The 23,207-nt window shown below is 37.4% G+C and overlaps 1 protein-coding gene and 1 pseudogene across 1 annotated transcript; both read left to right on the top strand.

Moving 5' to 3' along the window:
• Positions 1–9,645: 9,645 nt before the first annotated feature.
• LOC126621735 (E3 ubiquitin-protein ligase RDUF2-like) lies at positions 9,646–11,341 on the top strand (annotated as a pseudogene).
• A 3,173-nt stretch (positions 11,342–14,514) lies between these two features.
• LOC126623493 (uncharacterized) lies at positions 14,515–19,625 on the top strand. Its single transcript, XM_050292391.1, has 6 exons — positions 14,515–14,783; positions 17,778–17,863; positions 18,151–18,645; positions 18,747–18,968; positions 19,078–19,202; positions 19,329–19,625. Exons 1-6 carry the CDS (start codon positions 14,781–14,783, stop codon positions 19,532–19,534), a joined length of 1,137 nt encoding a protein of 378 aa, XP_050148348.1. The 5' UTR covers positions 14,515–14,780; the 3' UTR covers positions 19,535–19,625.
• The last annotated feature ends 3,582 nt before the right edge of the window (positions 19,626–23,207 follow it).

Raw genomic sequence — 23,207 nt, 5'->3', positions numbered from 1 at the left:
TCTGTTGAACAACAGCAAGCTTTACAACAATTATTAAAAGAACTTGAGATGATATTATGCACTTCAAGCACCTTCTCCTCGAAGGATTTTTTATCACAAGATTCCACTAATTATAGGCAGCAAACCTCCCAATACTAGACCCTCCCCAACCCCGATATCCCCATATACCAGGGTAGGCACGTGCTGGCCGACACTCGAGGGTGACGAAGCTATTTTAACATGCATACAAATAAAAGATATGTAATTAGAAAGATTATGCCACTGCAGGAACATGTTCAGAGCATACAATTAATCAAGAATTATATGAAAGAATTACTATTAAAAGGTATGAAAAAAGGAGTGAGACCTACACTAAGAAGACTTGAGGATACCTATGCGGAAGTACCCTGATGCCGGGATCGAATGCCTCGATTCTAACTCCTGAAGGGGGCAAAAACCAAAGGTGAGTAGACCAACTTTTATAATAATAATACTGATAATAGGAAAACATTTTATTTCTGAACATAATAACCCCCTGTTTTGAAAACATATATAATACTACATAAGAAGTTTTCTGAAAACCCTAGCATGCCATGAACAACCATTTATAAAGCAAGTACGTAAAATCCAGTGCTCGATAATGGAAATATCGTCGCCCAGAGGCAAATATGTAAATCTCATCGATGATGTACTCAACTAGGGGTATCATAGACACCCGAAGGCAGTACCTGTCCATCACCCGAAGGTGAAACTGTACGATTTGGGTTACGTCAATGAAGAAACATGGTAGGCCCCATCACTCGAAAGTGAAGATGTACAACTCTGGGTTGCGCGAGAGAAGAAACATATGCATATACATCTCACACCGACACTAGCCGTGGCTAGTGAAGTTGTCCGACACTGGTTTTTCCAGTGAAGCTGGGGATATGGCATAAATATCTCACTCCTCATTCGCTCGAAAGCAGTACCTGTCCATCACCCGAAGGTGAAGCTGTATGACACTAGGTTTCACCAGTAAAGAAACATGGTAAGCCCGATCACCCGAAGGTGAAGCTGTACGACTTTGGTTTACGCTATAGAAGAAATATATCCATAAATATCCTCAACTGCGTCTTATGGCCATAAACATGTACATACCCGTGTTGTGTGTATGTGTTGTATGATAACCCACTAGATAAGTACCGAAAATGTACCTCAAAATCTCATATCAAATCCGGAGCTCAAAAGCTCAAGTCTCACCATGTAATTCCATAAAATAAATCATATTCGTAAATCCGTAATATAGATCATATTAGAAATCAATAGAAATCCATATATGCAACTCCAATAATTCATAACAGTTCGTAAATGTAATTTCGATAAAATCATAAATATAGAAATCCGTAAAGCATAATGTATAACATACTCAAATCATGAATTATGAAATGCATGTTAGGCTAATATTTTATAAAAACATGCAAATTAAGAAGGGGTCCACTCACCTATATTTTATTGGCCGAGAGCCGCTCGAACTAGCGAAGATGGTCCCACCGACGCACCTAAACACAAATAGAGCGTATTTATTAAAACTCAACCCAAAAGTCAACGTTGACTGGTCAACAGTCAACAGAAGTCAACATGTCGGGTCAATGGTCAATGGGTCAACGGGTTGGGTCGAATCCGGGCTTGGGTATAGTGGATTGGGCGAGGTTATTATGTTGGGCCGGGTAATGGGTTTTGGATTTCTAGGCTGGGGCTAATGGGTTATGGACTTGGGCTCGTTCTAGGGTTTGGGCCAACTTACTGGGTCTGTTGAGTTGGATTTTAGGTACGCGGGTCGCGTTTAACCCGTTTGGGTTTGCAGGTTGCCGGACCCAACGAAGACGAACACAGGGAATTTTGAGGATTTCATTCGGGACGAGTTTCAAACCTTAACTAAAATTCACCATTTAAAAGCAAGAATGATGCTAAAAGAATAAAGATTCATTTTATATCATTTTGGTTCACAGCAGTGGCAGAAAGATAGCTGGATGAATGCCTGCAACCTCGTGGTCCTTCGTTGATTGTGTGTCATACCTCTTTAAACCAAAAACTTTAACACCCTAATATTGTTTCTAACTCACGAAGGAAAAATGGCAGTGGTAATCCGAAGCTTACCTTGATCATGGAACTAGAAATCTCGCCGGAGTTTGCGAGATTGGTGGCAGTGGTGTTATGCATCAGTGAACCGAGAGGGAATGAGAGAGAACAGACGAGAGATGGAGTTTGTGAGGGAAGATGGTGAGATGAAGGATGAGTAGGTAGATTGAGTTAGGATGGCAAAGCTCGTCAGAGTGGCGAGTTAGTGACAAGGGTGGTCTGTGGGTATGCTCGGGGGAGAGGGAAAGAGTGATGAGAGGGAGAGAGATAAGAAAGGGAGAGAGAGAGAGAATGTGTGTGTGTGTGTGTGTGTGTGTGTGTGTGTGTGTGTGTGTGTGTGTGTGTTCTAAAGAGAAAGAGAGAAAGTCACGAGAGTTCCAGAAGATTGGGATCCAATCTGTAAGTCACACATGGCACACAACCCTAATACAACATGTGTTTCAAATGGAAATTTACAAAAATACCCTTGCTATTTCAAGTTTGTAAAATCTTCATTTTAGCTCCAAATTCAAATATGTTTACTCCCACACATTCGTAGCGACAAATGCTGCAAGGATACGCCAAGGAAATGAATCTCATGTGACACGACAAGGAAATGAATATCACACTTTAAAATTATAAAACCAAAATATTTGTCGTTACACTTCAGATATGGTCCTATCCAAAAAGCTAAAATAGAGAAGAGTGTACAAAAGCTTTTACAAGCTGGGTTCATCCAACCTAGTAACAATCATTACCCTTCACCAGTGATATTAGTCAGAAGAAAGGAAGGCACGTGGTGAATATGCATGGACTATAGAGGACTTAATGATATCACTATCAAGGATAAGTTTCCTATTCCTCTTATTGGTGAACTCTAGATGAGTTGTTTGGAGCATAATATTTCTCTAAATTAGATCTGAGTGCAGATTATCACCAAATTCAAATACATGATGAGGATGTGGAGAAGACTGCATTTCGAACACATGATGGTTATTACAAATTTCTGGTAATGCTATTTGGGTTAACAAATGCCCCTGCCACTTTCCAGTGTTTAGTGAATGAAATAGTTAGACCACATGTCAGAAAATTTATCTTAGTTTTCTTTGTTGATAAATTGGTCTATAGTGCTTCTTGGTCCTTGCATTTGAAGCATTTAAGGTTGGTTTTTTACACCTTGAAGGAACACACATTATTTGTAAAATAGTCTAAATGTGCTTTTGGTAAATCCCAGGTTGAATACCTTAGTCACATAGTTTCAAAAGATAGTATTGCTGCAGACCCTACAAAGTTGGATTCCATTTCTAAATGGCCTATTCCTACAATTGTGAAAGCTATCAAAGGCTTCTTGGGATTAACAGGATATGATAGAAAGTTTATTCCCCATTTTGGCAAGATTATAAGTCCCATGACTGCCATTACAAAGAAGGAAAATTTTAAATAGAGTTCATAAACTACATAAGCATTTCTCACACTGAAACAAGCTATGTTGTCTCCATAGGTGCTTGCTCTACCAAATTTTAATAAGCCATTTATTATAGAGACATATGCTTCAAGACATGGGATTGGTGCAGTTTTGTAGCAAGAGGGAAGACTAATAGCCTTCACTAGTAAAGCCTTATGTCCACGGAATCAGGTACTATCAGCACATGAACGAGAGATGTTGGCAATTTTACATGCGATACATAAATGGCAATCATATTTGGTTGGGAATCACTTTATAATTTAAACAGATGACCACATCCTCAAATATTTCCTACAAGGCAGGGCTCACACCCATTTTCAGCAAAAATGGGTGACTAAACTACTTGGTTTCGACTATGAGATTCAGTTTAAACAAGGGTGCAATAATCAAGCAGTAGATGCTTTGTCAAGATCTCCATTAACACTTGATTCTTCTATGCACTCCTTGGAAGAATTGCAATTGTTGGCTATCACCTACCCATATTCTCAATAGATGGAAGATTTGCGCAGGCATATTGAAAAAGATCCATGGATCATTGCCAAAACTCAGAGTGTATTAACTAAAGATAAGGATGTTACTCCTATTGCCAATTTGACATTTTAAGTGGATAATGGATTCTTGAAATACAAGAATAGAATTGTGTTGAGCCCCACAAGTGCTTGGAGGGATAAGATCTTTGTTGAGCGTCATGCTACCCCAAGTGCGGGACATGAAGGTTTTTTGAAGACTTACAAGAGAATATCAAGGTGTTTTTACTAGGAAGGTATGAAAAAGAGTATTAAGGAATTAGTGGCTTACTATGCTACTTGTCAGCAAAGTAAATATGAGACTCTTTCACCACCAGGCCCTTTGCAACCTCTTCCAATTTCAACAAAAGTTTGGTCTAACATCTCTATGGATTTTATAGTGGGACTTCCTCCTTGCAAAGGTAAAACTGTGATATGGGTGGTAGTTGACAGGCTCTCTAAATACTCTTATTTCACAGTATTTGGACATTCATATTCTGCTTCCTTGGTGGCTCAACTCTTTAAGGATAACATCTTCAAATTGCATGGAATGCCAAACTCAATCATTAGTGATAAAGATTCAGTTTTTCTAAGTAAATTTTGGAAAGAGTTTTTCAACTTGCAAAGCTGTTCATTATGTTACAGTTTTTGGTACCATCCTCAAACTGATGGGCAAATAGAAGTTGTAAATAGGTGTTTGGAAACCTATTTGAGGTGTTTCTGCAGCTTTCAACCAAAGAAATAGGCATCATGGTTATCTTCGACAGAATGGAGTTCTAACACAAATTATCATACTGCCACAAAATGGCTCCCTTTGAGATACTGTATGGTGAAGCTCCACCAACTATACAAGCCTATGATAGTGGAACTACAAAGGTGGATGCAGTGGATCAGAGTTTGAAAGAAAGGGTCAAGGTCCTTTCACTACTCAAAAGTAACCTAGAAGCTACTTAATGTAGAATGCGAGTACAAGCTGATAAGCATCGGACTAAGAGGGTTTTTGAAGTTGGTGATTGGGTTTATTTGAGGTTGGTACCTTACCAACACATGTCTTTGGCTTCACATCCCTTCCACAAACTCCAACCTCGATTTTATGGTCCTTTCCAAATTCTAGCTAAAGTGGGATCGGTGGCATACAAACTGCAACTTCCAGAGCAATCCAAATTACATCCTATGCTCCATGTTTCTTTTTTGAAGAAACATTTAGGCACAAATGTACAAACTACTACACCATTACCTGTGATAACATATGTTGGCATCCTTCAAGACGTTCCTATAGCTATTTTGGACAGAAGGTTGATCAAAAGAGGTCATGCAATTGCTACCGAAGTATTGGTTCAATGGAAAAACCACTCGAAAGAAGAAGCTACTTGGGAATTATATCAAGAGTTAAAGTTTAAGTTCCCTGAAGTTGCCGATTTGTGATTTTCTTGTTGTAGTGTTGAAATATTGTGTTGTTTTTTTTTTTATTCTGTTGTGTTGTACTATTTCTGTTCTTTCATTGTACAAGTTGTGTTTCAAGAGGGTATTATTAGGATACTTGCTAGGTGGCATAATCTCGCAATGACAAATGTATGGTAGATGTGTGAGATTTAGTTAGTTAGTTGGAAATATCCTACAAATAGCAAATTGTAAGGGAAGCTTAACAGTCAATGAATTAATATTGTTCTTCTATATTCTCTCTATCTCTCTCTCTGTAGCCATAGAAGATGTCGAACTAGGTTTCAACATTTTCTTCCCCTCTAAAATTCTGCAGATGCTTCTGTCGATCTTGATACTTGAAAGATTTAACTAGTTGAATATATGAGAGAGAGGGAGAAGGAGTAAGGGAAAATTGGGAAATTTTATTTGAACCAATATAACCTCTCTACACTTGATGCGTAAAATAAGTTAACACATAAATTAACCCTCTTTTTGACAATTGTAGTATAGATGTAAGTAGGGTATCGTTCTAGGCCGGGGATTAGGAGGGATTGCTAATCTATTCTAAATTAATTTAAAAATATTAAACAAGACTCAAGGACACAAAACTAGGCTAAAAACTCTAATAACTCGAAACACACTTAGAATGACTCAAATAATGAAAACAATCAAATTAGACACTAGGAACTGAAATGGACGGAAATTGAATTAAAAGACTAACAACAATGAAAACTAACTAAATAATATAATTTAATAATGGGGGGGGGTTTGTTTTGACGAGAAGTAAATTAAACTTAAATAAATTACAGAATTGACAAAAGCATGAAATTAAGGTGAAAGGATAGGTGAAGAACTAGCTAGAGGGTTCTTCTCCACACATGAAATAAATATAACCTAAATCGATTTCCAGTTATCAATTTAACAAGTTATGAATAACAATGTTCCAAGTTAATTAGGTCCGCTTAAATTAACAATAATTAGATTTCCCTAGATTCATTGGATTGAATGGAATACGCATTACAACCAAATTATTCCTCATCAAAGTCCCTAACTATGGAATACGCATGATAGAGACATTCAACAAAGATCATTAAGTTCAACGGAAATCATAAACATTGACTAGGCATTCATAACTATGGAATACGCATGTTACTCTTGCCAGGAATCTACTTAACACGATCGTGACTAGCGACCTTCACTACTTGCTAATATAAACTCATAACGATTAGGTGAAACAAATTTATATCCTAGCACCAAATTCAAGTATGCAAATTAAGCGTGCACTCTCAATCAACATGCAAGAATAAGTTTTAATTTCAACGGTTAAGCAAATTGTATTCACAACTTATGGAACGATAACTGGAAGTAATCAATTCATATTACAAATATATTCATGGCTTTGAATTAACCTCTAGCCAAAATAAATTTAGTTACACATTATCTTCAAATTAAACCAAAAATTAAACATGAGTTTGAGAAGATAACACCAATAAGAATGGAGTGAAGCCTCTGCCTCTGTGCTCCTCTTCTTCCCGTGCTTCTCCTCCTATCTCTCACGCTGCCAAAGGCAGCCTTTATTCTTTCCGCGCCCAACAGTCTCTGCGCCTCACTTCCCTTCTCTGTTCCGTGTGTTTTCTCTGCTCTCTGCACAGTTTTCTGTGCAGCTTCTCTCACTAGCTGCCAGGCTCTGACCTCTCCATTTTCTTGTCTGCCATGCTCTTTATTTTCTACTTCTTTTTGTTCCATTTCCTTCCCATTTCTCCACTACCGTCCCATTTCCTTTGTTTTCTGTTTTTAGTCTCTTTATTCCTCTGTCAGTGCACTCCCCACTTAAGCTTTAAGATGTAATGGTATTGTAGTGGTCTGCAACTTTAGATAAAGATAATTGAAACCGGTATATTTTGAACCCATCTGCACATAATAACGGACTGAATTATGTTTAATTATACAAAACACAAAGTGTCCTTTCCTTTCTTTTTTATTTTTCTCCACTTTTCTTGAAATTAATCTTAAAGCAAATTTAATTGTACATTAACACAAGGTAAGGTAAAGTACCACAATTTAACACAAAAACATCACAAAGACTTTAGAAATGGATGGTATAAATGTGTGAAATATATGAGTGATCAACACTCAACTTAAATTTTAGTTATGAATTGTCATTTACCCTATTGCATAATTATCATCAAGTACAAGATAAAATTAACAATAAAATTAGAATTTATCAATAAACCCACCCAATAATCACATTAAATCATACTATCATGCAATCTTTATCATCCGTTCATTCTAACTAACACTCTAAGTCTCTCTTATAGAGAAAAACAGGCTCTTTTGACCAATAGATGGTGATATTGTGGTTCGTGAAGATGGTTAAAATTGCTTTGATAGATATGTGGAGATTTTCTTTTCTTTGAAAATATTTGTCAATTTTTTTGTCTCTTTACATTTGCAGATATGTCTCCAACTGTATCTTGCTTTGAACGCTAAGGAATTACAATTTAAATGGTAATATATTGTTTGAGATTGGTCAATTGTAACTTCTTCGAGAACTAGGTCTTTGCTAGTATACTTGAGCACGGAGGGTGTTCAAGGTTTGTACAAGGGGTTAGGGGCGAGCTGCATGAAGTGGGTGCTTGCATCAAGGGTTTCATTCATGTGCTATGAAGCATGCAAGAGGATACTGGTAGAAGAAAAAAAAATGGAAGGGTAGAATATTTTCAAGAGAAATAAATTATATTAAATAATAAATCTAGGAATAAATTTGAATATTTGGGTGGAGGCGAACTGTATTCTACAACAATCCCTAAAAGAATTTTTATCATAGCTAAGCAAACACTACAAGAAAGGCGAATCTAAGAATCTAAGAACAAAACTTAGACAGCCACAATTTTTAAAGAAACCTAAAACTGCTCTCTTTTACGAATGAGTTGTAGAATACTGCTTTTGAGTTTTTATTGTTTAAATGAGTGAAAATATGAATTATATATTGAATTGAGTTTGTGAGGATAATTTAGGTAGTAAGTTTATGTTTAAAGAGATATTGATAGTTTAGTTAAAAGTAATATGAGTGTAAATAGTAAGTTGATTGTAGAAAGATGTTATATAGGTTCAAATAAATTTTCCCGGGAAAATTTCCCCATGGGATTGATCGAGAAAAACCAATTTTGGGTCCCAGTTAGAGCAATTCCACTCATTGCCAAAGGGCAAGGGCTAGGGCTTCTCAATTGCCTTTTAACCTTAAAAACCACCTCTAACAGCCCAGCATGCCAAAACAAGGAGAGCAATTGGTGAGCCACACCAAGCCCGCCCAATCACCCATGCAATTTAAGTCCGACCTTGCATCACCAAGTATTAACGTCAATCATATTTTTTTTTTTGTCAGGCGTGTGTAATACACATCGGTGCGGGCTAGTGGGCTAACAACTTTTGTTGTGTGGGACTCGCAACAACAGCTCCAACTGAAGAGCCCAACGACTCTATGACGTAGCGTGATGATAGTCGTTGGATTTCCAACGGCATGATAATTTCGTGGACTCGACCCGCCCCGCCCCGTTAATTTTGTGGAACCGATCCACTCCGCCCTGATTTTTCCTTAGAATTTTTGGACCCATCATGAACCACATGAACCCGCCCCTGACCTACGGGTCCAAGACCATTATGCCTACCTCTAGTTTAGAGACTGTTTATACCATATTTAGGGCCTCCGTATTTAGATCTCGTACAAATACTTAGGGGACTTAAATGTAATTATGTAATAAAGGAAGGGGCAAATATATAATAAGTGAGGAGCCCTTATTCTATAAAAGGACTCCTCACCCTCACAATTGAGGAGGTCAATTCCTAGGCCATTAGAGACTTCACTCTCTCCCTCAGAGGCTCTGAATCTCTCTCCCTCACAAACAGAGAAATACATAATCAATGTGGACTAGCCCAAACCTTGGGGTGAACCACGATACATCTTGTGTTATTTACTTTTATGCAGATTCACGGTCGGATTTACGTTGTTCCAAGACCTTCGGTTTTGTGCATCAACATTTGGCATCGTCTGTGGGAAACGATACGAAAAGTTGTGTCGGTTATTTTTTCATTTTTTCACCTCCGCCGTGAATTTGCAAAATCACAGAAACACCAAACCAAAATCCCAGTCCCATCTCTCTCTCTAGAAACCCAGAAATGGGTAAGCAGAAAAAACACATACTTTAGATCTCTCTCCATTCCTCATCCGGGGTTTGTTCCCAGTGCATCAAACTCTCTACATCTCTCTCTCTCTCTCTCCTCTTGCTTCACTGGGCCTCCAATCCCACTCGAAGATCTGAGCGGCGATGTTCCTCGACAGCGCCCCGGCTTCACAGAGTCCGAGCCCGCCTATACTTCGCTGGAATCAGAGAAGCGGTCGGGATCAATCCTCGTTCTCCGAGGGCCACCCGACACAGAATCCGACCCGGGAAGTTTCGAGCTGTTATATGACGATGAAGCCGGGATGGGTCTCCGCCCGCTGCCGTCGTCGATGTCGGATATCTTAATGGGTTTGGGTTTCGACCGGTTGCTTTACCAGTTGACCTAATTAGAAAACGGTGTCACGCTGCTCGACCACCCTCCGACGTCCAAAGCCACGATCGAGTTAATGCCCGTCATCAAAATCACCGACAACCACGTCTCGACGGAGTCGTACTGTGCCGTTTGCAAAGAGGCTTTTGAGCTCGACTTTGAAGCTCGGGAGATACCGTGTAAGCACATCTACCATTCAGATTGTATCTTCCCATGGCTTTCGATCCGAAATTCATGCCCGGTTTTCCACTACCAGCTCCCTACCGATTTGAGAAGCCCGTGTGGTAGTGGCATGGCTTCGCCAGAGAACAATGGCATGGTTGGAGAAGAAAAGACAGTGGGGTTGACTATCTGGAGATTGCCTGGTGGCGGATTCGCTGTGGGGAGGTTCACTAGAGGCAGAAGAGCTGCGAAGCGCGAGTTTCCAATTGTTTACACCGAGATGGATGGTGGGTTCAATAGAGGTGGCTTCCAGTTGTCAGGTTGTTTTCTTCATGATTCAGTGGTGCATCTCTGGTATGCCTCATATGAATTTTCTAAACAATTTTTGTTGGTTGTCCATCTTCTCGAAGTGTTCTAGTTTCTGGGAAAGACGGAATACCATCTGATTCAAAGTCCATGTCTACTTTATTAGATGCCACCTCTAGCATCAAAGGCTAATAGTTCGCATACGGGTGCTCAGTCAGACAATGGTTCAATGTTGTATTACCTCCACAGCTATAACCCATATGCCCCAAGAACAACTAAAAGAGCTGTAATGGTTTCTGGCAAAGAGGAGCCAGATTTTTCTCTGCCCCCAGCAATGGACTACTGTCTATTCTACTTGATCATCATCCTCCTCGAGTCTTGACAAGCATGGGCAGTTTGATCCAAGTGATGTCAAGATGCTTTTTAGAGCTCTCTTTGAAAGAATGGGCTGGCAAACTGATACTGACCTGATAGGTATGGTAAAAAGCAGAATTACTGCTCCACTCAATTTCACCATGTGAGGCAGGACAAGCAATAATTCAAAGAGCTCAGTGACCCATCCCCTGCATCTTCTTACAGGGTGGTAACCATGTGAAATCACTTTCTAAAGGCCCAGAGGGTATGTCTACTTGAGCAAAGAAACATAGTGGGAAACAGAAACAAAAGCAAAAGCAAAGCATAAAAGAAAAGAGAAAGCAAAAGAGAAAGCAAAAGAGAAAGCAAAAGAGAAAGCAAAAACAAGGAATAAACACCCCCACCAGAATGATGTGATTTACTTTTATTTTTTATTTTTTATCTTTTGGAGATATCTGTATAAACCCCATCAGAGGGTAATAATAATAATAATAATAATAATAATAAAAACGGCAAAGCCCAAAATAAATGGGCTGGAATGTTATGGAGGGCGAAGGCCTATAAGCCCAAAATAGCACCAACCAGGTGATCAAAAGTACGCCCAGTACTCCAAAATTATTCGACACCTCACCGCCATTACCACCAACCAGGTGATCAAAAGTACGCCCAGTACTCCAAAATTATTCGGCACCCCTCTGCCATTACTACCAACCAGGTGATCAAAAGTACGCCCAGTACTCCAAAATTATTCGGCACCCCGCCGCCATTACCACCAACCAGGTGATCAAAAGTAAGTCCAGTACTCCAAATTTATTCAGCAGCCTGCTGCTATTACCACCAACCAGGTGATCAAAAGTACGCCCAGTACTTCAAAATTATACATGAGCATTACTCATGTCAATCATACATAAACATTCATGAGCATCACTCATGTCAACATCCATGAGCATCACTCATGTCAACATCCACGAGCATCACTCATGTCAAAACAACACAAACATTCATGAGCATCACTTATGTCAATCAGCTTCAAAAGCTTCATTTACAGAGCTCCAACTTCAAAAGCTTCATTTACAAAAGCTCTAGCTTCAAAAGCTTCATTTATAGAGCTTTAGCTTCAAAAGCTTCATTTACAAAAGCTCTAGCTTCAAAAGCTTCATTTACAAAGCTCCAGCTTTAAAAGCTTCATTTACAAAAGCTCCAGCTTTAAAAGCTTCATTTATAAAAGCTCTAGCTTCAAAAGCTTCATTTATAGAGCTCTAGCTTCAAAAGCTTCATTTACAAAAGCGCTAGCTTCAAAAGCTTCATTTACAAAAGCTCCAGCTTCAAAAGCTTCATTTACAGAGCTCCAGCTTCAAAACTTCACTTGCAAAGCTTCAGCTACAAAGTTTCAGTGCAGGGTATACAAATACCGCCTCCGAACAACTGCCACTTCAGCCCATACATGGATTCAATTTGAAGTCTCCAGCCAACAGACTCTATTGACCGAAGACTTGTGGGACTACATTATGTACCATATATTGGGCCTCAACTGGGCCTTATAAAAAATACTTGGGGGACTTAGCCTATTATTTATGTACTGAGGAGCAAGCCTTTATTTTATAAAAGGGACTCCCTCACCATCATTAGAGAGCATCAACTCTAGCCCATCATTCATGTATTGAGGAGCGAGCCCTTATTCTATAAAAGGAACTCATTCACCTTCAACGCCACAAGCCGAGCCAACCAAGGTAACATAAGCCACGAGTCGAGCAACCTCGCAGCATGTGCTACTTCTAGTTGAGCATCATTTTAGATTGAGCACCGCCTTGTATCGAGCATCAATTCAAGACAACATCTAGTTACTTCGGCCCACACATGGACTGAATTTCAAGTCTCCAGCCAAAAGACTCTCTTGACTGAAGACTTGGGGGACTACTGTTTATACCATATTTAGGGCCTCCGTATTTAGATCTCGTACAAATACTCAGGGGACTTAAATGTAATTATGTAATAAAAGAAGTGGCAAATATGTAATAAGTGAGGAGCCTTATTCTATAAAAGGACTCCTCACCCTCACAATTAAGGAGCCCAATTCCTAGGCCATTAGAGACTTCACTCTCTCCCTCAGAGGCTCTGAATCTCTCTCCCTCACAAACAGAGAAATACATGGAGCACGGAGGAAGGGTTGAGCATTTCGAGAGGCTCGTGGGGGGGAAGAAAGCTGAGTATTTCAAGAGGCTTCGTTGGGAGTGCCCTCTTAAATATGAGAAAAGGTTGAGCATTTTTGGAGGTCTTCCTGTCTATGGAGGATGGAGGTCGACATATATAGGAGTCTCCTTAACGAAACCGAAAGCATAAACAAACAACATACCTAAATTGTAAAGGCATTACAATTTTGTTATTTGAAAGCATAAACAAGCAAACCGACCTAAATTGTAAAGTCATTACAATGTAGTTATTTAAATGCTACAAACAAGCAAACGGACCTAAATTGTATCTTCCACTACAAATAAACAAAGAAGAGATCTTGTCTTGTCTAATTTCGAACAATGTGCCAATTAGAGAAATAAATCAACGGATGAGATTAAGATAAGATCCAATCCAGTGATTGTTATGAAATGAAATCTTATTTTGTTTGATTTCAGCGAATGTATTAATCAGACAAATAAATCAACAGATGATATTGAGATAATATAATCAAATCCAATGATTGTTATGAAATAAAATCTTATATTGTTTGATTTCAAAGAAACAAACAACATATGAGATTGAGGTAAGAGAATTTAAGTCAATGGTTCATAAGTGATGAAATCTAACTTTGTCAGAAAGTAAGACAAAATTTAAGATATCACGTTCAAAAATCAACTTAAGAAAAGTTAAGACAAAAATAAATTTACCACGTAATTAAATTACTATATAATAAATTTATAGAGTCGGAAAGTTATATAGTCTCTTCATAGATCTGTACCTGGATGGATGTAGCCCCATTCTTTGACCAATTGAAAATGAAACCTTTCATTAAAATTACAAATATAGTAACCTCAAAAGAGGATAAAGCCCCATTAAAAATGCTCTCGTTAGAGACGCTCTAGTGCCATGAAGATCTTTCTCCTGAGTAATAATATTCATACCATGTTTTTGTATCACATTTTCTTACCATCTTAGGTGACATTTGATGTGGATAGTCACATCATTTGAATTAATCAGATTTTTAAATTTAGCTCATTATTTAATAAACTAATAATTAAGAAAAATAATTAATTAAATGATAATTGTGGTATACGAGGAGTCTTTCTTATTCCTTTATTTGGATTTTGCAAATTTTTCAAATGATGTTGCTGTGTACATCAGATACCACCTAAAGTTGTATAGAAATATAGTATAAAAACATGGTATGAATAACATTACACATTTCTCCTCAATAGGGAATTGAATTACCCTCGGGTTTGTGAATGCAAAGTGAGCCCGGGACAGCAATGTTCTGCTTTGTCTGGCAGGTAACACGTGTACTCAAGTTCTCATGCCACGTAGCGTCTCACGTAAACGACTTCTTCCCCTGCGTGTGCACCCACGACCCAAACGGCATGCCGTATAGCGGTTTAACTTCAATCCACCGCTATTTTCCGTTGCTTCCCAATTACACCAGTTTTCCCCCATTTTTTTTTTCTTCAATTTTTTTTTTATTTCCCCACAAAATAAATATTTCTAATTTTAAAATAGGGAGATCTTCGGGTTCCACATTTTACTCCTTTTTCACCTTTTCTTCAGATTTTCCCTAATATCTTCTGACGATATTGTATTCATTCTTTCACCAAAAGAAAGATGGCCCCTTTGAAACCCTAATTTCCTCACATTCTCGCTCTGATTTGCCCCCAAAAACTCTCGCATTGCAGTCAATTTTCTGAAAATTGAGGCGCTTCAACTTGCATGAAGGACTCCTGAGCTACTGGCCAACTATGGTATGTTTACCCAATTCCCAGTTCAATTTTCTTGCTTTTTTCCAATTGAATTTTGTAATTTTTTGTTTATCTTTTCGAATTTTGGTTTTTGAAAGTTTGGATCTACTAATTAGACTTGCATGGGCCTAGGTAAGTTAGTAGGAACTGTCTGGTGGGGTTTTTAAGCATGTGAAGTGTTTGAGGGAGTAGAATTATGGAACTTTAGGGCAGGAAGATGTCGGTTTTACCGGGAAAGCAGTAGATTTGACATATGTTATGCTGCGTTTTAGTGATGAGGGCATTCATCTATGGTTCATTACGTTAATTTTATTGATTTGACTGTGTAAAGAAGTGTATATGTCTATGTCATATCTGCTGTGTATGCATGTGCTGTACCATATTTTTTTTTTTTTCATTTTGAATCTAATTGGTTTTTTCCGAAACTTACAAGAGAGTAACGAATTTTGTGAGTATATTCGCCAGGAAGATGATGGTACTTGATCTTTAGAGAAAAACTTCAAACCCAATAATTTGAAAAGGAAAGAACCCAACTGACTTGATCACGGTTTTTTTTTTTTTCCTTGAATTGAGCTCTTGAAGTGTTTTTGTATAAAACTTTGTCATGGTGTTTTGTTCTATGTTTGAATGAGGGACAAACTTAAATGCACTACCAGAACACTACTGATGAACTACTAAAGCACTACAGATGCGGTAGAAAGACATGCAAGGACTTTCAAGGTGTCATTTGAAAGTTCTTTCAAATGTATTGCATCTAGTCATTTTTGTAACCTCTCTATCTATTTTTTGTAGTGCATTTCTGAAAGGGCTAACCTAGGTTTCATGGCTTTAAACACATCATCCAAATGTAGTTTCTTTTCATTAAAAAAAAAAAAATCATCCAAATGTAGTGTTTACCCTATGTTTGGATGAGGGACCTTAAAATTCCAAGGGACTTAAAACAGTGAGATAGGGACTTGAAAATTATTACAGGCAATCCCTTTTTTAGTGTCTTTATTAGTTCATTTATGGTGTTTATGTAGTACACTTTTAACAATTAAGTCCAATTTCCTTGATACTTTGAAAGTCCTCACCCAAATGTAGGGTTAGAGTATTTGCTATGCAAACCACCATACTCAAAAGTCTCTTGTAATATTTCCAGAGTTCTGAGTGTTTGGATATCACTTTGCTGTGAGCCTTGCTTTCCATTCTAAGCTATTATTTTAATTTCTGTTTCAGTAATCCACAATTTATACTTCTTATGCCTGCTCCTACCAGGTTTATTAACTAGAATCATAGTACTTTTACTTTGTGTGCGTGTGTGTGTGTGTGTGTGTGTGTTCTAATGAGAAACAAAGACTTTAAAAGTCAAGAAAGTACATGTTGAGTCCAGTCAAGCGCAATGTTGTAAAAAGCCAAGAACCATGGTACTTTTCTAGTTGTCAATACTCAGTAGGCAATTGTGAACCAATATTTTGTGTTTTTCTTACTAAACTTGTAATTCTCCTTTATCTGTTTTTGTTCCCTAACAGCCCATGGTGATGCTATAGTTCATCAAAAAACAAAAGAAGAAATTATGATGCTATAGGAATGTCACTGTTCGTGCATTTACTCTATGACAATGTCACTGTTCGTGCATTTACGCTATCCCTCATTTATATATTATTAAGCAGCTTTGAATTGGATTTGTGTTTTCGGTTTCCATTGTATTCATGGAGATTGCGCCTGATAGGGTTAATCAATTGGAAATCATTATTTATAATATATTATTATTAATTCTTTTGCTGTCCAACCCATCAAATCTCAAAATCTGCCGACCTAAGTTCTTTTAAGAATAAATAATAAATTAAGATAGCTATTCCTTTTGAACTTTCCTGTTTTCATCCTTCTGTGAGATGATTTATCTAATATAATGAAAGATGTAACATTAGTGGCTTCTCATTTTTAGTGATTCAAACATTTTTTTAATCATGTTGTAGTACTCCTAAATTTTTTATAACTTCAGTAATATATAGAAAAAAATTTATAAGTTTTAGACGCATATATCATATAATGTCTCCATAAGCACTGATATGCATGAAGAGTGAAGATTTCGGATACTGATGGTTAATCCAATTTACAATATACCTACCTCTACTCTTGTGTCCTAATTTATCACTTTTGTCTGTTCTTCGTAGTTGTACATTCCTCAATTAGACTGCATAACTTGAATTATATCTACAGGTGTTTGAGACTCACCCTTTTTTGGCATCAGAGGGGGGGGGGATAAAGAATAAAACAAAACCATGATTCATTTTAATGCTCATTTTCTTTGATGTTTGATTGCTTAATATCATTTCAACTCAACTCTTACTTTGAAGACTTATGATTTCATATACACTTTTCTTTTGTATGTGTTTGGGTGAGGTTTTTGTTTGTTTTCGTTTGTGTGTATGTGCGTGTCATTAATTAGGCAGCTCTCATTAGTTTCTGCACACAATCTGAAATATATCTTGATTGATACCTCAAGAAACTAAATTTTATTATTTCACTTTCTTATGCTAACTCATTTGGTTGACTGCTTTTATCAGGTTTGATATTTCTAATTGCCGGGGGTGATATATTTAACATTTATGTGTCTCTGGAATTCAGAATCGTATAATGTATTCCAATTCGTATACCATAAAAATGGGTTATTGGTGTAGCAGTTGTTATCGGGGCTATAAAGTAAATGTTTTTAATGGTAATCTTTGTCTAGATGTCAAGGTTTGTGGAATAACTCCTTTTTGGCAGACTCAAAAGATTAAGGGCGAATGGTACATGTGTCTTTTTGTCACTTTGGATTGTTCATATGATTAAGGGTTGAATGAGTGAGATTTATTATTTACATCCACATCATTTATACTTTAAGCTGTAAATATATATTTATTTTGGGCTGTGGGACTTCCGACTCTTTCCGTAATTGGGGTTGATTTGTTCCTGTTTATTTATAAATAGGGCAGAATAATGCTAACATTGATTCTGATGTACTGGTTGTAGGTGACTGTGTGTCAAACGTGTGGCGACAGAGGTATCGAAGATGCTTTGCTTTTCTGTGACAAGTGCCAGAATTATGCTCTTCATCGGTATAACTTGTTTCCATTGTGCTTTCGTATTTTCAGTCCCTGGAAAAAGATGTGAAAATACTGTTATTTATGCATCACATTATCCTAAAAGAAATGCTCAGTTCCTGGTTATTAAAGTTTGGGTCAGTCCTTAGAGTTGTTGCTGAAGTTGAAGTTGGATTAGTTCTTGAAATCATATGTACGGTTATAAGAACACACAAAGTGGCCAACTTCAAATTCTCAATATTTTTTCAATTGATTCGACATTGTTCAAATGACGACTCTCCTCTTTTATTTCTGTTTTCCAGTTATTGCCTTAATGTACCAGCAGAAAATATTTTTGATGAAGATCTGACTTGGCTTTGTGAGGATTGTGATCCAAAGATTGTAAAGCTTTGTAGAATTGATAAATCAGTAAGATCAATGGAAATTTGTCATAACAAGAAGTTCAAGAAGAGGAGGAAGAAGAGTAAAAGAAAGACTTTACCTATATACGGGGCTAAAAAGAAGGTGCAGAAATGTGCAGGGGCGAAGATGAAGGTGCAGATATGTGAAGGGGCTAACACGAAGGTGGAGATACATGAAGGTAGTCCCTCTGAACATGAGGCCGAGGGTAGTAATGATTGTGATAATGGTCAGAACCTTGGTAGTCAGTGTGACGAGGTTCGTGAGGATCAATTGAATTCCTCTGATGACGTTGCCAAATCTGTAAAAACTTCTCTAGTTACTACTTCCGACCCTTTAAATACCTCAGAAATAATTTGTTATGTTGCTGCACAGCCTATTATTGATCCAGTCTGGAGGTAAGACTTTCTAGCTTTCCGACTCGATTGAGTTTATGGTGAATGTGTACAAGCACATCTAGTGCAGGGTATAACTGTGAGATGGTTTGTCTAAATGACAGGGGTAGCCTCAGCATATTCAACAAAGACTTCAACATTGTTAGTGGACTTGTAGCCCATCTCTCTAGCTTAGCCTGTCCAAAAGTACGTGAGGAGGCAGAATTGCTACCGTTACTGCTTTTTCCAGAATTGGTTAATAGAACAGATGTGTGGCCCAAAGCTTTCGAGAAGTGCGGACCTAACGATCAGAGTATTGCTCTTTATTTCTTTTCTGATAACGAAAGGTGATAAATTTGACTCTTGTTTCTTGTTTCCATCTACTTTCCCTGTATTGATTGGATTACTTAAAAGCTGACGTTCCTCTTCTTTTCTCTTCTTTTTTTTTGGGTACAGAGATGAGAAGGATTTTGACACCATGGTGGCTAGCATGATCCAGGATGATCTAGCTATGAGAGCTGTGCTGGACGATGCTGAGCTCTTAGTTTTCACGTCAATCATACTGCCAGAGCAGTATCGGAGTGAGTCCCGAAATCTCTACTAGTTTGTAGCTTTTCTACTTCCTTTCCTTCCATTAGTAAAGAAAGAAAAATCTGTACAGCTCGTCTGGAAAAGCGAATAACATGATTGCATTTACCGGGTTGCAGGATTTCAGGCAAAGTTTTATTTGTGGGGAGTATTTAGGGCTAAGCAAATTCCGCAGTTAACAAATAATAACGTCGGGGTCGAGGAGAATGACGTTGCAAAGCCGTTAACCTGTTATGGGCAGAGTCCAGTTAGTACGTTGAGCAACGATGTAGAAATTACTTGTGCTGCTGTACCTCTTAATTCCTATTGTCCATCGGTCATGTGATTGTTTGTAATCAAACCCTGTATATTGTGTTTAGTTTAACCTCAAGATGTTCATAATTTTAGTGATGCATGGACGTGGTTTTGAAGTGCTAGACTTGTTGTCCTGCCTTTTATATTTAGGGCAGCTTTGTTCCTGATGGATAATAATTAATTGAGAAAGTTGCACATATACCACGTGGACTTTAGGCATGTGTGCAAATACCACCTGAGCTAATTATTTTTTTCACAATTTACCACCGAAACTTAAATTTGTAGCAAAGTTTGGGTGGCCTCCACATACTGCACATCAACATTTGAAAGTTTAAAACCTTCCAATGAACTGATATTGTAGTGTTGGTTTTTTGTTTTATGCTTGGCATCAAAACAAAAAAGGAAGGGTGGTGTTATTCACATAATCTTTTCAAACTTTGGCTGTCAGATTGAGTGAATTGAAAATGATCGAAGGAAATAAATTAATAAGAGTTGTGTAAGAAGTAAAAATAGGTGTGTGGATAACATCGTTGAAAAAGAAATGTTAAAATTTAATTGTTCATTCGTTTCTCATAAAATGTTCACAGACAGAGACGTAAATGGGCTTCACCCCACAAGAAAACCCTCCAATGTGGTCAAAATAAAGAGGTCCAAGAGTGGCTGGAAAAGGGAAAAAAACAAAAAACTTTAGAAGCCGAAGTGAAGGATGATCCACCACAACTGCCAAGGAGAGAAATTTACATGTCGTCATGTCATTTCTCTCTCTCTGTCTCTCCCAGCACGGTATGAAAAGAAAAGAGGAATGCCGAATGCGAAATTAAAGGGATAATTGATGAATGTAAAATTGTCAAAGACATAGTAAGTTATAGTTTGTTGCCAGTCCTTTTCAGCATGTTATAAACGTACCAAAATATTATTGTTATCATTTTCATTTCTCATAGTATGCGCAACTACAAGGAAAAAGGACCTAAGGGTCAAGGTTGTGTATCACTTGTCATACCACACTAGTAGATGAAACAATTGTTTTCTAGCGTGCTCGTATCTTACATTATTTTTAATACTAGTTACTTGCCCTATTCCTGCTTGTTAATCATTTTAAATACTTATCTTTTTGCTTACTATGTCATTAGGCCGTCAAAGTGTGTATCGTGAAAAGTTGTCATTTTCTTTAGATACCACGTTTAAGGAGAAGGAACTCAATTTGCGATTACTGATGGGCAACGAAGTGCCTACTACAATTGCCATCACCATAATCACCGCCACCACCACTAGTCCCTAACACCCAATAGGTAGTTGGAGATCTTTTAGCATTTTGGAAAGAGAAATATCACTATATCAATAACTAGTCGATACAATATTAAAGGCTAAAATCAATATCATTTTAACTTAACGTAGTAGATTATGAAACTTTCATTATTTCAAGTCGATAAATATATTACATTAGTTAACAATTAGATTGTTTCTCATCTATGTTGAAATAAATAGTATCCCTCCTTCATATATAGTTATAAAACTTGCACGTATCTCTATATCCCTTTATTAGGTTAAGAAAAGCCGATGTCCAACCTGGACTGCTATTAATCCAGCCAGTTGAAGCCGCCAACCTAAATCCAAGTTTTCTTTTAATAATCAATGTTACAGTCTGATCTTTTGTGGAATAATCTTTCCTCAATTATGTGCACTTAATTCTTAACCAATCCAAGCTTTGTTATCCCATACTTACATAATATAAAATTATTAAATATAAAGGTACGAAGCACGCAAATGAATATGTTGACTTTGAGGCCAACAATAGATGTCTCATTAAGCACCACGTTAACGGCAATACTTAATCCTAGTCTTCTAGAGGGAAGGGATAATAAAGAGAGCAAGTGAAGGAGATTTACTTTTACGAGTCAAAGAGCAAAGCTAGGAAAGTTCTTTGATTAACTTACACTGTTGTTAATTAGTTAAAGTAAAATTAATTTGTAAGAATTCAGTTAACCACGAACACATGCGCATACACACAGATATATATTATGGTGGAGTTGGAGAGTCCTGGACCACTCGTGTCGTCGAGTATGCAAATTAGTGCTGGAGTTTTGAGAGTTTGTAAAAGTCAAGGTTGAAGTAATTAAAGCTCAATCCAGAAGGCATTTTATCGTTGGTACTTAGCAGGGCTAGCCTGGCTGACCATTGACTATTTTGTTCGGGTCCGGCCGGTAGATTTTGTTGGAAAATATTAGTATCTAGGTTTATTTTAGTATTTGGATTTTACTTGTTAGTTTAGGATTTGGGTCTAACCCATCGGAGTTGGGGTTTCTTAAGTTTAGTTCTCTATAAATATTGCTTGTAATTTAGTTTTGAAAAATATGTTAGTCACAGTGTAGCCTCTTAGGGTTTTGTAGCCGTTCTGGCATTCTTGTCTTTTAATAATATTCTTACTATTTTGTAATCTTGTTTGTTCCGCACTCTGATATTCAACTTGGTATCAGAACGGGTTCAATCCTTAGCGTTCAATCCGTTCTCGTTAGTATCAATTTGTTTGCCTTTGTTGTCGTTTGTTTTAGATTTGTTAGTTGGTATTGATTGTTTGCAAGGAAAAGAAAAATGAAGGAGAAAAAAAAGTTTTGCTTGCAGAGGAGAAGATGCCCCAGCAAATGAAAAAAAGGGGACGAAGGAGTAAAGAAGGTAAAAAAAAAAAAAGAACCACCGAAAGGAAAAAGAAGGAAGAAAAAAGGGAAAAGAAGGAAGGAAAAAAAAAATATATGGCTGCTGTGTTTTGAGGTTTAGGGCCCACGTGATGCTGCTATTTGGGCTTGTTTCTGTAGCTTCTTATTGCCTTCTACAACGATCACTCGAGTGTTTGAATTGGTGACCACTAGAGTGACGTTGGGTAGATGGTGAACTAAATTTTTTGGCAACGGCATTGATATTGGCATTGACATCGGCATCGGCATTGGCATTGGCATTGGAATTTGGAGTTTTGCATCGACATCTACTTTGGCAAACCCATGTCGTGTACCGTCATGAGTTTGACGGGAGGTGTTGGAAAATATTAGTATTTAGGTTTATTTTAATATTTGGATTTTGCTCGTTAGTTTAGAATTTGGGCCTAGCCCATCCGAGTTAAGGTTTCTTAAGTTTAGTTCTCCATAAATATTGCTTGTAATTTAGTTTGAAAAAAATATGTTAGTCACAATGTAGCCACAATGTAGTCTCTTAGGGGGTGTTTGTTGCATCGGACTGTCTCGGACTGGACTAGCTTCAGGGACTAAGCCGGACTGGCTTAGACTAGACTAAGCTGGACTGACTTAGTGAAGCGTTTGATGCAGTGTCAAACTATAATATTATATTATTTAATCTATATTTATTAATATTTTATTTTTAATTTAATATATCAATTAATATTTTATTATTACTTTATCTTTTCCCTATTTTTCTACAACCCTCTCATATCTCTACATTCATTTTTGTCTCTGCCTCTCTCTCCCCATTCCCCTTTTCTGCCATTTTTGTCCTACCCTTTTTTTATGGGAACTTTAACGAAAAGCACTCGGTACTGTTTACTTTAACGAAAAACCACATTTTTACACTAAAAAGTCAATCCTGGTACTATTCACTTTACCCTTTATTTTGTCTTTATCATTAAAACTCAAAGTTTTCAAGCCCTTTTTATTAGTTTTCTTTTTTTTTATAGCAAATCCTCTTCCTCTTCACTTCAT

The sequence above is a fragment of the Malus sylvestris genome, chromosome 5 (genome assembly GCF_916048215.2).
Source record: "Malus sylvestris chromosome 5, drMalSylv7.2, whole genome shotgun sequence".
NCBI lineage: Eukaryota > Viridiplantae > Streptophyta > Magnoliopsida > Rosales > Rosaceae > Malus > Malus sylvestris.
Note: the sequence above shows the minus strand (reverse complement) of the source record. Positions and strands in the feature narration are given on the sequence as shown.

Bases quoted from the DNA above. Each gene is read 5' to 3' on its own strand.
- LOC126623493 (XM_050292391.1), top strand. The intron at 17,864-18,150 runs GTATAACTTGTT...TCTGTTTTCCAG, and splicing joins CAGAATTATGCTCTTCATCG to TTATTGCCTTAATGTACCAG. The intron at 19,203-19,328 runs GTGAGTCCCGAA...ACCGGGTTGCAG, and splicing joins ACTGCCAGAGCAGTATCGGA to GATTTCAGGCAAAGTTTTAT.